The following is a 14175-nucleotide window of genomic DNA, read 5'->3' on the forward strand; positions in this document are numbered from 1 at the left end:
AGATCGTACCAGTGCACTCCAGCCTGGGCAACAAGAGCAAAATTCTATTTCAAAAACAAACCAAAAAAAGGATTACACATCATAACCAATTATTCCCAGATGCAAGGATGGTTTCATACACAAAAATCAATTAATGAGATTGTGACTGACTGTGATTCAATGTGGTCAGAGTCATGAGCTGACCACCTTAATAGAATAAAGGAAAAAGACCACAAGATCATTAGATCATTTCAATTGATCTAGAAAAAGACCTGACAAAATTCAACACCATTTCATGTTTTAAAAAAACCAAAAACCTAATAAATAGGATAGAAGGCAACTTCCTCAGTGTGGTAAACACTATACATAAAAGCCCATAGCTAACGTCATATTCAATGGTGAAAAATGAAAGCTTTTCTTCTAAGATGAGGAAAAAGACAAGGATGCCCACAGTTGCCATTTTAATTCAACATAGTATTAAAAGTTCTAGCCAGAGGCTGGGCGTGGTGGTTCACACCTATAATCCCAGCACTTTGGGAGGCCAAGGCAGGCAGATCATCTGAGGTCAGGAGTTTGAGACCAGCCTGGCCCCATGGTGTGACCCTGTCTCTACTAAAAACACAAAAATTAGCTGGGTTTGGTGGCACATGCACCTGTAGTCCCAGCTACTTGGGAGGCTGAGGCAGGAGAATCACTCGAACCCGGGAGGCGGAGGTTGCAGTGAGCCGAGATCATGCCATTGCACTCCAGCCTGGGCGACAGAGTGAGACTATGTCTCAAAAAATAAAAAATAAAAAATAAAAATAAATAAATAAATAAATAAATAAAAGGCATCCCAATTGAAAAGGAAGAAGTAAAATTATCTGTTTGCTGATGACATGATCTTATATGTAAGAAAACCCTAAAGAATCCACACACAAAAGAAGTTAGAATAAAGAAATTCAACCACAGCAAGTGGTGGGGAGGGTGTGGAGAAACGGGAACCCGTGCGCCGTTGCTGGGAACGTAAAATGGTTCAGCCACAACAGAAAACACTTTGCCGATTCCTCAGAAAGCTAAACACAGAATTACTCAGACCCCAGCAATTCCACTCCTCAATATACACCCAAAGGAAGTGAAAGCGGGGCTCAAACAGATACCTGGCTGTCAGGAATCACTATAGCACCAGTCACAGTAGCCACATACCCACCAGCACACGAAGGAACTAACAAAACGCAGTGCACACACAACGGAATGTTACTCTGCCGTAAGAAAGGAATGAGGTGGTGCCACACGTGTGAACCCTGGAAACATTATGCCGAGTGAAAGATGCCAGACACCAAAGGACAGATGCTGGATGATTCCACTGACGGGACACAGCTAGACCCTGGAAACATTATGCGGCGTGAAAGACGCCGGACGCCAAAGGACAGAATGTACGATTCCACTTAGAGGACATAGCTAGAGGAGACGCCTTTACTAACTAGTCAGGTGTCTAACTAGGGTTTGGGAAGCGGGGAGTGGAGAGTCATTGCTGAATACTCAGTGTTTCTGTCAGGAGTGAGGAAAACATTTTGGAATGTTTCCACGGTGTTGTGAATGTAGTTAGCTATTGAACTAAGTGCCATTTTGACACTTAAAAATGGTCAAAATTTATGTTATATATATTTTACCACAATTAAAAAGTAACACAGTATACCAAAAACTATTGAATTGTACACTAAAATGGGTGAATTATGTGGTACGTGAATCATATCTCAACAAAGCTGTTTTTCAAAAAAGATAGGAATGGCCCACAAGCACCCAGGTGCTCTGCGCATCCAGGCCATCAGGGAAATGCAAACCAAAACCCCGGGGATACGGCACGCCACGCCCACCAGAACGGGTGTGCCAGAAAGGCAGATACCCAGAGCTAGCGAGGAAGTAAGCAAGAGGAAAGCCTTGCTCGCTGCCGGCAGGAGTGTCAAACAGTGAAGCCGTTTTAGAAAACAGGAGGCTGTTAACCTAGAGTGACCCTGTAGCCCTGCAGTGACCCTATGGCCCTTCAATTCCACTCCTAGGTGTCTACCCAAGCGAAGCAAAAGCATCGGCCACACAAAGGCTGGAGCGCTGACATTCAAGGCAGTATTATTCACGACAGCCCCCAACTGGCAACCACCCGAACGGACAAAGAAAGTGTGGAGAGTCTCTGCAGCGGCTTGACTCTGTAATAAAAAGGGGTGCAGCGCTGAGGTGCTGCAGGACAGACCTCCAAACATGATGCAAAATCAAAGATGCCAAACAACCATGTACTGTATGATTCCAGCAACAGAAAAGGCCCACAGAAGAAACTTACCGACAGAAGTGGATGAGTGTTATGGCCGGGACTGATGATGAAAAGAGTGAGGGAATTCCGGGGGGCGATGAAAACGACTGAAAGCTGCGTTGTGGTGCAGCTGTACCACTCTAAGTTTACTCAAACCCACAGAACCGTACACCTAGAGCAGAGGAATTGTGTGGGAGGGAAACTGTACTTCAATAAAGCTGCTTTTTTTTTTTTTTTAAGCTGACACCACAGATCAAAGGGTTAGATCACTGTTGAGGGAAAGCACCCACGACATGAAGAAAAACTAAGTGAGGCCCCACCTCACACAACACGCAAACGAAGAACAGCAAACAGCAGCCGACTTGTAGGGAGGCCTCCCTGTGCCAGGGCCACCCAGGACACTGCCAGGCCCACTGTGGCCCCCTGAAGAGTCGCCATGACCCTCTGAGATAGGCAGTGCCGTTATCCCGACTGTATATAAAAGGAGACTGAGGCCAGAGGAGGAAGTAACCGTGCAGGGACAAGCGACACCCACAGCTGCCTCTTGAGCCAGCAGTAGGCAATGCGGGAGGCACTCTGTGACCGTGGGTGGAGACTGGTCCTAAACAAGACCCCGAGCACAAATCACAGGGCAAAGGATGTCAGGACCTTGCCTCATAAGGGACGAAGGATTCAGCCTAACAAAGGGCAGCACTGGCGAAAGCAAGGCACCAACAGAGAAGCGCTGTATGTGAACAAAACCAAGACAGGCGCTGTCCAGAGGACACAGGAGCCCCTGCAAGCCTGGAGGATGAAGGCAGGGTGTGTGTGAGGGGAATCCCAGGTGACTCAGGTCTCAGCTCGCACTTGGGGAGCTGAAACCCAAGGCTCAGCCAGGGACTTCCCTCTCCCGACAGCTCCCTGCAGACAGGCACCAACCACACACAGGGTGTGGGGAAAACGGCAGCGCGGAGGCTCATGGAGCAGGCACTGCAGATGCAGGAGGGCCAAGGTGTGCAGGAGCTCTCAATGCAGAGGTGGGGATGGAGTCACTGTCACCCCTGCACACGTGCACACGATGCTCCCCAGCCCTGTGCACTGGAGGCGCTGGCAGCAGCCAACACCCTAGCTGCAACAAGCACACGCAGCGCCCAGACCCTGAGTCCTAAACACACCCAGAAGGAACCAGGGCGCCCTGCAGGAGCAGCTGTCCCACCTAGAGCCACCAGGAGCAGCGCCCAGACCCTGAGTGTCTTTTTTTTTTTTTTTTTTTTTTTGAGACAGAGTCTCACTCTTGTCACGTAGGCTGGAGTGCAGTGGCACAATCTCGGCTCACCACAACCTCCACCTCCCGGGTTCCAGCAATTCTCCTGCCTCAGCCTCCCGAGTAGCTGGGATTACAGGCATTTGCCGCCACAACCGGCTAACTTTTCGTATTTTTAGTAGAGATGGGGTTTCACCATGTTGGCCAAGCTGGTTTTGAACTCCTGACCTCAGGTGATCCACCTGCCTTGGCCTCCCAAAGTGTTGGGATTACAGGTGTGAGCCACCGTGCCCGGCCCAGACCCTGAGTCTTAAACACACCCATAAGGAGCCAGGAGCGGCTGTCCCAGAGCCGCCGGGTGCTGGGAGCATCTGGGTGCCAGAAAGCAAGGAAGGGTGCAGAAACTGTCAGGCACATCATAAGGGCAGGAGCCCTGGCAGGGCAGCACATTAAAAGGGGACAGCAATGGACACAGCCGGACACACCCGTGGACAAACAGGCGAGCGGTGAGCACGGAGGAGGGAAAACTCTTCCGTTCAAGGATGCCGGCCGCGGATCAGAATTTGACAGCAGACAGACACAGCTGGCTATTAAGACTAAGGGGAGAAGGTGGAGTTTTCTAGTCTCAGAGTCTCCCCCCAGCAAAACAGCCGGGGAGATCCCTTTGACAAGGACGGAGCGAGCGCCTGAGGCAAGGGAGGAAAACAGCACTGCACCAGGACACGGACGCCTACTGGGGAGGACTCTGCGTCTCTGGGTCTGGGCAGGACGTGGCAGACCCCGCAGGTGTGTACAAACAGGCAGTCTGAAGCCATCCCCGTCCTGATATCTAGGAGGGCAGGTGGCATCTGGCAGAGGCTGACCCCTGAGCCATAGCCGTGGCCCCCCAAAAGGGGAAGGAGCGGAGATTTACTCCCAGCCTAAATTATTCACAAGGAAAGGGAATGTGGCTCTTTAACAAGCCATCGCTTTATGAAGCAAGGTTAACAATTTCACTTGATTCAGTGGAATATTATAAACTCTCTGGGGCCCATTTGAGGACTTCTACTTCAGGCGCAAGGTGACGATTCAGCACTTTTCACATTATTTAGAGAATAAAATTAACCCTTGCAGGCCCGGGCTGCCGCCTGTCCCCGCTGGATCTGGCCGGCTCAGCGCTTTCCCATATATAATTACAAGCTGCTATCCATCATGCGGGCGCCGCGGCGCGGACACACGGAAAGGCAGCAGTAAGCACTTCCACTAATAGAAGCAGGACCTAAATATCACTTTGATATTTTCATTTAAATCGAAACATTTTACAATAATCAGCCATGGCCTCCATGGGGATCCTGCCACTGCCCCCACAGGGTCTGGGGCTGCCCCAGCCAGGCCCTACCTCCCCGGAGGGGATTGCCTGCCAGGTTTCAGGTTGGGGAGCCCGGCCTGGCCAACCCTTGGCCTGGCAGCAGGGGCTGCAGGCTGACTCCTCCTGGGAAGTGGGTGTGAGGACTGAGGATGAGGGAGAGGATGCTTGGGAAGGGCCCGGCCCACCACAGAACGCTGTTCACAGGAAGGAGTGCGCGGCCCAGCTTCTACAGGACCCCACAGGTGAACCCAGCAAGGGAGGGGCAGGAGAGCCGCCAGAGCCTCGGGCCCGGTGTCCTTGTGGGTGGGCTGAGAAAGGGTTCCTGGGGTGCCTGGTGTTCTCGGCTTCACAGGGGCTGCAGACCCTGAGGCAGCACCAACACAAGTGTGAGGTCCAGGTGGCAGTGAGCCGTGCTGCAGGCCCCGGGGCTCCCTCCCAAGATGCCAGGGACAAGGAGCATCTCCAGGTCCCCCAGCTCTGGCCCCTCCCCAGCCTGAGCCACGAAGCCCCCAGCCTCAGCCACAAGCCTTAGGCCAGGTGCAGGAGCCCCCAGGGCGGGGAGAGAAACAGGCGTGAGAGGCTGGGGGAGAGGGGGCTTGTACCCGGGACCAGGCCCACTGGAGATGCTGAGGCCACACTGCTTGTGGCGGGGAGTCCTGCTGAAGCCCGGGAGGACAGGTGAGGCAGAGGGGAGGAGCTGGCTGCACTGCCGGGAACTTCCCAGACAGGTGAGCCTGTGAGTGCCTCTGCAACACAGGAGTCAGTCATGCCCCCAGGAAGAGGGGAGCCGCAGCCATCAGCTGCAGCCCAGGTCCCCAATTCTCCACCCAGCAGTGGTGCCCCGCAATGAGCTCCAGCGCCAGCTCACTCCACCCTTGCCAGAAACGGCTCAGGCGGCCCCCTTGGCTCTGCCTGGCCCACCCCTCTGCCCCAGGCTGGGTGGGAGTGTCCCGTCCACCCCCTGCCTTCCTGGGGAGGCTGCTGGCCCCACATCCACCTGCAGCCCTGCCGGCTCCCTGGCCTCCAATATCCCCTTCACTGCACTGCCACCCCCAGCAACATCCCAGGAGCTGCTCCGGCCCAGTCACCACACCCCTACCATGGGGGGCCAGCTCCTGGGGCTACCAGTGCTGCACCTGGAAGTCTAGGTCCTCTGCGCCTCACCTTCCCATGGTTCAAACCCCGCCCTGTGTTGGTGCTGTGCAACCCCGGGAAAGTTGCCGGACCTCTCTGAGTCACCTGTGAGGTGGACGTGATGACACTGACCACCTCAGGGCTGCAGAAGGGTCATACAGCCACCACGGCAGGTACCCAGGAGTGAGCAGAGGACCAACAAGCCACAGGAACCCCGCCCACTCGGGCCCCCACAAACCACTCACCTTTGCACCCAGGGGGCAGTAGCCTTTGAGGAAGTCGCTGCAGACCTCGGCCTTGCGGGACACATACACGTGGCTGTAGGGACAGTTGCTGTTGCTGCAGATGCCCTTCAGGAAGTAGGAGCACACCGGCATCTGCAGGGAGGGCCGGCAGTGAGGGCCAGCAGGCAGCCACCCTCCAGGGCCCAGAGACGGTGGCTGGGGACCCTCCTACGGCCCCGCCCGAGAGAGAAATGGACACGCGGCACCAGCAGGCAGGAAGGGCAGCCACCACGACCTGCAGGGCAAGGAGGCTGCTGCTCAGAAGTGGGCCCCAGCCTCCCCAGGTGAGCCACACCCCTGCCGTGCTCTGTCCAGAGGAGGCATGGAGCAGCCCTGTAGCCCTGTGGCTCAGCCTCAGGGGCGCCCTCCTCCTCTGAGTCCCTCACCTGTTCTGAGCCTGCCCACCGTCCAGGGCAAGATGGCAGCCAGGGCTCCCAACCACTAGCCTGTGGCCAGGGCTGCCCTTGGAGCCTCTCAGGCCATGGGGACCAGTGTCTAGGTGGGAGGACGAGCCACGGGCCAGCAGCCAACAGAGGGCTCTCCCTCTCCAGGCACCTGACCCGTGGGCCATAGGCAGTGTCCCTGGGCTCTAGGTGGGCAGGAGCCACCTGGAAGCAGGCCTGGTGTGGCACTGGCTGCAGGCCAGCACCGTGGAGGCTAAGGCTGTCAGCAGGAAGGGTCCAGCAGCGTCTTCCTCCCCAGCACAGGGCCGCTGGCCACAGTCAGTGCTTGTTATCACCACTGGGCTGGGAGAGGGAAAAAATGTAACTTTCCTCCCATCTGGGGGAACCTCAGGCCTAAGGAGCAATGGCTGGGCTAGGGCCACCCAGGGAGGGAAGCAGGGGGTCTCTTGCCATCTCCAGGAGACATCTCCCTGCCCCTCGTGGGCCACCACGGGCTCCTCCTGGGCTGCCTGGGTGTCCAGAACAAGGATGTCACCGTCCAGCCTCAGCATGGAGCCCCCACAGAGCCCCTGCCAGCACCCCAGGGTCTCCAGTCTTGCCCCAGGCTATTCCCGCTCCCCTCCCAGGGCCTTCCTCCCTCCTGGGTCAGACCACCCTCCCTGCTCCCACTACCCTTGTCCCCCTCCCCTTCCCAGCCTGCTCAGAGCTGCTGGGGCCTGAGGAGCCCTGGGGGATCTGGGCAGACCCAGAGGCTTTAAAAAGTCACTTTTCTGGGGCAAGGTTGGGGATGGGAAAGGAACTTGTCTAAGGCCAAGGAGGGAAGAAGGGGTCCAGAGAGCCAGCGGCCAGGGCTGAGAGGGAGGGAGGGAGAAGGCAAAGAAACAAAGGGTGATTTAACGAGCAGGAGTTTATTTCTAATTGTCTTTTAACTGCAGCCGCAGAGGGGAGAGGGGCTGGGGGCTGTTTGGGGCTGGCGGTGGTGGGCTGTAGACAATTCCCTTAATGTGGTTTTTGATATAGAGCCCAAATTAGCTCTAATAAAAAGGGATGATAAAGCCAACTCTACAGCAAACGGAGCTCCTCTTGGCTGTCAGAGCGGGGCTGTTATCAAGAGGAAACTGCATTCTCATTTCAATTAACCTTGTTTGCACCCCACCACGTCCACACAAATAACAATAACATTAATTCAGGGCACTGGTGCGGGGCGTCCACATTAGACAGCTTGGAATGTGCTCCAGCTTTGGAGCTGGGAGCTAATGAACCCGAAACTCGACGTGAATTTCCAAATTGCTCACAACAGAGTTGCGAAGCTCTATTAGGGAGAAAAATGCTGATTCTTTTCAAGTTCCTCAAGGGGAAAAGCTGTTGCGGCAGCAGCACCCCTGCCCAACACCGCCTCCCTCACCCAAGGCAGCCCTCACTCCACTCGCATGCTGTGGTCACACCGTGGCTGAGTCCGGGGCACAGGAGCTACATATGTCCCCGCCAGCACTGACCCCTGACCCCAGCCCCAGGGCTCTCTTGCTGCTTCCCAGCAGGGCACCCACCTTGGCTCAAAGCAAGTCTGTTGGGTTTCAGGCGGCGGGGACAACCGCATGAGCCAGGAGTCCAGCTGTTCCCCCTCCAGCCCCTCCCTCCCGCCCTCTGCCCAGGCAGCCTCTCCACCCAGCCCCTCACATACAGCTTCCCCCCTCCTGTCAACCCCAGTCTGAAGAGGCCCTGAGGCCTCAGCCCTGGGTCCACAGGGACACCTGTGGGACCACCTTCCCCTAGGCATGTGTAAGGGGGGCCTGGGGATCTGGTGAGGCCTGGTGCTGCCAGGAGAAGGGAAAAGAGACCCCTGTGCGTGGTGAGCAGGGACCCTATCAGCGCTGCTTTCCTGGGAAGAGGAAGCCTGGCTGCAAAGCCTGCAATGGGGTAGAGACGGTACAGCAGACTCTAAGGACGCCAGGGCAGGGATCTGCATGTCCCAAACCCAGGGAAAGCTGTGGGCACCATCTGCCCGGAGGCCAGGTGGCTGAGGCCCCGGAGAAAGGTGCACGGGAGCAGGGCCACCAGCGCCGCACTCACCTTCTCCTTGGACACATGGTGGGAGAAGGGGCAGGTCCCATCCGTTTTCTTGCAGGTGCCCCGGACAAACCTGCAGCACCAGGAGAAACGGGTGTGAGGAAGTGCCGGCAGGGACCACGGGCAGGGCCCTGCACAGAACCTCCCCCAGGCCCACAGTGAGGGCAGGAGGGCACCTGGTGCACACGGCCACCTTCTCGGGATCGTGGATGTAGGGGCAGCGCTCGCCGCGGTTGCACCTGCCGAAGCGGTTGTAGTACATGCAGTACTCCTTCCTCTTCTCCCTGCGCTGCCGCGCCTGCCGGATGATGGCCAGGCTGCGCTGCACTGCCCGGCTGCAGAAGGGGAGAGAGGTGCGTGAGCCTGAGGGTGAGCAGGGAGCCCACCCACTGCCCAGCCCAAAGGCAGTACCTGGCCAGGGAACGGCTACAGCTGCCTGCAGGATCCAGCCGGCCTGTCGGGGAGAGAGGCACGGGTCACAGCAGGCCACAGCCTGGCCCGCACGCCCTTTCCCTGCTGACCCCCTTAGTCAAGGCCCTCAGGGGTCCCAACACTCAGCTCAGGCACAGCCTCCCCTCCAGGCAACTGCCCAGAGCTCCCCTCCCCACAGTGGTTCAGATGCCCTGGGCCCTGCCAGGCCCCTCTGGGGACACAGCACCTGAGAGTGGGGAGCTGCTGGGCCCTGTGTCTAGCTCCTCTCCAGGGCAGGGTCCGGGCAGGGCTCCTGTCCCTGCCCTCAGAGCCAGCAAAGCCAGGCAGCACCCGCGGAGGGCTTGGCCACGTGGGCTGGAGACGCCCGCCTGTCCCTGCTGCCTCCCTGGCCAGGCTCCCCAGGGCCACGCTCTGCTGGCTGGAACCCCCCTGCTGGCTTCCTCATGTCCCTGGGTGCCCACCCTGGGCCAAGACAGTGACTGGCCTATGGACACTGCTCCTGGCTCTCTCCGCAGCCCTGGCCACCCAGGAAGCTGCCCTGTAAACAGAACAGCTGCTAAGAGCAGCACCTCCCTCTGCCAGAGCCTGTGCTGGGGCTTGGGGGGGACCCGCGGGGTCACTTAGACCAGGGTGTGAATATGGCCCATGGGGCGCACATGGTCTGGCCTTTTGGGAGCAAGAATGGTTTCTGACTTTTAGAGGGCTATAAAACTAAAGACATGCAGCAGAGAAGGTGTGGGGGCAAAGCCCGCTTGGCGGAAGCATCTGCCCAGCTGCCCACTGCAGCTGTGGAGGCCTGGGGGAAGGGCACCTGTCCCTGAAGCCCTGGGCTGGCGCTGGCAGATCCTGGCTAGTGTCTGTTACTCTAAATTTTAGAGGTGCCTCATCAGATGCTCCTCAAAACCCCAAGCATAAGCACCACCCCCGCCTTTCTGAAACCGCACACCACGGCCTGGGAGGGCGGCCTGGGAGTGCGGTGGTGGCAGGAAGGAAATGGACCTTGGGGCTGGACATGGCCGAGTGCTGCCAGGCCTGAGAGCCAAGGGGATGAGACGGGGAGGGGGTGCCATCTGGAGGAGGAGGGTCTGCTCCGGTGACACAGCCCTGCCTGCCTTTTACAGACAGAGGTCACCCAGGATCACGGGGTGGGCAGGGCAGGACCAGCCTGCTGAGGGCGGCTTTCCTGGGTTCCTCAAATACGCGCATGATCCTTCCCAGACCAGATCCAATTTCCTACAGGGCAAATGCTGAAATGGACACTGCAGTTAAGAGGCAGAGGTGACATCACTCAGAAATTCTGGGGACCTGAGGTGGTGACAAAGCCATCCTGGTTTAAAAAGGGATGTCCCAAAGCCGCCCAGCCCCAAATAGCCAGATCTGCCCCACTCTGAGCACCAGAGAGCAGCCTCGTCCTCACTCTCCCAGATGGCCCAGCAGCCGCAGACTCCCACCCGAGGACCCAAGGCTTCCGCTCCCTCACACCCCCAGGCTGGAGCCCCCCACACTCCTCGCTTTGTGCTTTGCGTCCAGCCCAGTGCTCCCTAGCTGGGGTCAGTGGTGCTGCTGCCCTTCACCCTCAGGGGCCCTGCCTACTGTCCCCACTCAGCCCGTCTCAAGTTTCAAAAGGGCAGCTCCAGAGCTGAGTGGCCAGCGAGCCCGGCTGGGGCAGGAGCAGGAGCTAGTCATGGTACCTGGGGCAGGAAAGGAGGCGTTGAAGAACGCAGAAACCTGGGGCGTGTTGGGGGCCAAGGGCAAAGGGAGGGTGATGAGGGTCTTGGTGTGGAGGGACCAACGTGGGGGTGCTCAGGGCAGCCCCCGTTCTCAGGCCGGGACCCTTGTCCCCGGGTGGGCAGCAGGGCCCAGTCCAGACGGCACGGGCACGCCCTCACACCTGCCAGCCTGTGGGGTGAGGGATGCGGCAATGCGGCGGTCTGTCGGCACTGCTGGTTCCCAGGCTCTCGCCCAGGCTGCCAGTGACACTGCGACACCATCTGCTCCAGGCAGGGACACGCCGGCATCACGTGCCCACCTGGCAGGACGGGGTGCAGCAGGAGGGGTTACCTCCCTTTCCACTTTGTGCTCTTTAAAAAAATGCCAGTGTGAGGCTCACGGCAGGAGTTCTGACAAGAACAGGAGGCACTTTTTCAAATGCTTTGCAGTGTTAAAAAATGCACATAAAATAGCTGGCTGGAAAAGAGGCAAGGGCTGCCTGAGAAGTGCTAAAAAGTTCAACTGAATAACCCCCAGCAGCTCCACAGCAGAAGGCGCCATGCATTCCAGAGAACTTTCACTTCCCCGGGATCTTCCCAGAATAGACTCGGCTCCCACCAGCCCCACCCCCTGCTCTGTGCCCCAGTGCCGGCTCTGGGCACCGCTGGATGTCAGGCTCTGCAAGGCAAGCGGGGTGGGGGCCTTGCAGTCAGAGGTTCCTCAGCACCTCCAGCCCCTGCTCCGGCCAGCACCCACTGGACAGCTGCTGCCTGGCCCAAGGGACAACATTCACGATGACCAGGGCACGCAGGCAGCCCCAATTCCCAGACCAGCCCTCTCCCAAAAAGTTAGGCAGGGCTGCGCCAAGCCCTGGTCTGCTCACAGCGCGCCAACCAGGCCCTCCAGGGCACGTCCCTCTGGCACATGGAAGCTGTACCCTTGGGAGAAGGCGGCCAGCGGCAGAGGGCACCCCAGGAGAGGCAGTGTGGGGCAGGGGCAAGCCGACAGGGCCTTCATCACCCCAGGGAGGGTGGGCAGGTGACCAGCAGGGGAGGCACAGAGGCAGGACGTGCCAGGAACACGCAGCAGCTGGCCCACAGCAGGGAGGGCCACGGCCACAGGTGCCTGGGGGTTTTGGGGACACAGAACAAGCCAAGGCCAGCCCTGTGGCCAGAGACTGGGGCCTCTGCCCCACCACAGGAGCCATCAGGCTCTTGGTGGCCACATACGGGCCATGCTCACTGGGGGCCCACACAGGATTCTGTGGGGAGGGACCCTGGAGCTCAGGCCTTCAGGTGGCAGGCGGGCCCAGGAGGGAGGGCTCGGCTTCAGGGAGTGGGGAAGCTGGGGGTAGAAGCCATACTGTCCTCTGCCGTCAGGGGCCCAGAGCCCAGGGGGTCAGCCAGGACAGCCACCCCCACCCCTTCCAAGAAGGCTGTACTTTCTTGTTGAAGTCAAATTTCTGCTGACGCCAGGGGAGGAAATTTATTTCTTTAATTATTATTCCTCTTAAGTGGGCTGGTCAGCGGTATCCCACAGCTGGGAGCCATCTACCTTCCTCATGGCGAGGCGAGGCGGTGGTGGCCCAGGCAGCTGGAGCTGTGGCCTTGCCTGTCGACCCAAAGGGCGAGTGCGGCCTCACTGGGCTCTGCACAGCCCCAGGACTGCCACAGTCGCCACCAAGGCTGGCCAGCGGGACACCGGAGGCCACAGCCCTACTCGATGGCAGGCGGGGCCTCCCCAGGGGCAGGGGTGGGAGCAAGGAGGCCCCTGGACCCCTGCCTGCCCTGGCTGGCACCAGCCTCTGTGCACCAGACCTTGCGTTGCTGAGGCTGAATGAAGGAGTTCTGGGTTGCTGCTGGTGCAGGGGTGAGACGTGCCCCAGAAGGGCTGGGGGAACCAGACTGGCTCTCTGATGGCTCTGAGCCAAGGGAAGGGCCAACAGAGGCAGAGGCCAGTCAGCAAGGGTGGCCGGGATAGACTGTTCACAGTGTGGTGACGTCAGGGGCTCTGCGCCCGCCAGGGCTCTGCCATGTGTGTAAATGGCAAGGCGAGATTCTGCGGAGCTCAGCACTTGGCACCGAGGGGGAGACACAGCAGCACCGCAGCCTCCCAGGGAGGAGTGTGGCAGCCCCTCCCTCTCCTCCCCACTGCTGAGCGGGCCAGGGCTATGCACTCCCTCCTCCCCAAAGCTCAGACCCTGGGCCATCCAGGTGGTGGGCACCGTGTCTGAGGGGGCCAAGTGCAAACCTGCTGCCTGCCACAGGCGTCTCTGTGGACACTGAGGGATGGGAGAGCTGGGATGGCAGGTGCACCTCCCCCCACAGGCCCACCCAGCCCAACAAACGTGGGCCACAAGATCCCGGCGAGGGCTGAGACGACCCAAGGGCCCCGGTGCGGGGAGACAGACCCACGCCACAAGCCCCTCCGTGGGTCCCACGGGTGCACGGTGCGGGGAGAATCCCAAGGACGCACCGCGACCTGGGTGAAGAGGCGGGGCCAGCCTTGGCCCTGTGCAGGGAGTGGGATGCAGCTGCTGCAGCGGGGGCCACTCCCTGAGTGGGTGGGTCCTCCCTGGGATGGGTCTGGCTCTGGAAAGGGCAGTAGGCATCCCCTCCCTGGCTCCAGCTTCCGCAGAGCAGGGCAGGGCCTGCAGACTGACTGCCAGGAGCAGCCTCAGCTGTCTATCCTGGCCGCCTGGGGCTCTCGCGGACGTCAGGACATCATGGTCTCCATGGCTGCTGTCCTGGCCACTTAATTATCAACCTCAGTCAGTACTATTATCATGACTACCGGGAGCTTTCTGAATGTGGGTGCAGTGGTGCCAGGTAGACCCCGCCTGCCCCCAACCCATCTCCTTCCCCTGCTGGCTGTGCACAGGGTCCTGCGATGCCTCACAGCCCCTCCCACTCCTGCCCAGGCCTCTGCATGGCGGCCTCAGGATGCTCTTGCTGCTCCTGTCCCTTCTGAGCCCCTCTCAGTTTTCAGCTCATGAGAAAGGCCTCCCTGACCGCCTGACTGGACACGAGTCTGCGTATTTACACCTGTGGGCCCCAGGAATCTTCACTGGTGTTCAGCCCACGCCTCTCCCTGCACTAGGGACGTCAGAGGCAGCATCCATGGGAGATGCAGGGCACCCTCCCACCCAGGCAGGCAGGTGAGGGCTCAGGGTGCCCTTCCCTGAGCAGAGGGATCAGCCTGGCTGCTCTGCCCACTGCCTCTAGGACCAGAGAGGAAAGCCAGTGCCAGGACTGTGCCTGCAGCGTCAGTGCACTCAGGACAGTGCCAGC

The 14175-nt window shown here is 59.0% G+C and overlaps 1 protein-coding gene across 5 annotated transcripts in view; it reads right to left on the minus strand.

Moving 5' to 3' along the window:
* Positions 1–14175, minus strand: part of ZC3H3 (zinc finger CCCH-type containing 3) — a 114196-nt gene that overhangs the window by 23132 nt on the left and 76889 nt on the right. For 4 of the 5 annotated variants that reach the window (XM_063709575.1, XM_063709572.1, XM_063709574.1 and 1 more), the window contains 4 exons: positions 9155–9197; positions 8920–9078; positions 8747–8816; positions 6234–6365 (listed from right to left, as the gene is read on the minus strand). In XM_063709575.1, the coding sequence (XP_063565645.1) occupies positions 6234–6365; positions 8747–8816; positions 8920–9078; positions 9155–9197 (404 nt within the window). Of the gene's footprint in view, positions 1–6233; positions 6508–8746; positions 8817–8919; positions 9079–9154; positions 9198–14175 lie in introns of all 5 variants that reach the window. The other variant, XM_063709571.1, reaches the window with a different exon arrangement.

Source organism: Gorilla gorilla, chromosome 7, assembly GCF_029281585.2.
Source record: "Gorilla gorilla gorilla isolate KB3781 chromosome 7, NHGRI_mGorGor1-v2.1_pri, whole genome shotgun sequence".
In the NCBI taxonomy this organism is placed as follows: Eukaryota; Metazoa; Chordata; class Mammalia; order Primates; family Hominidae; genus Gorilla; species Gorilla gorilla.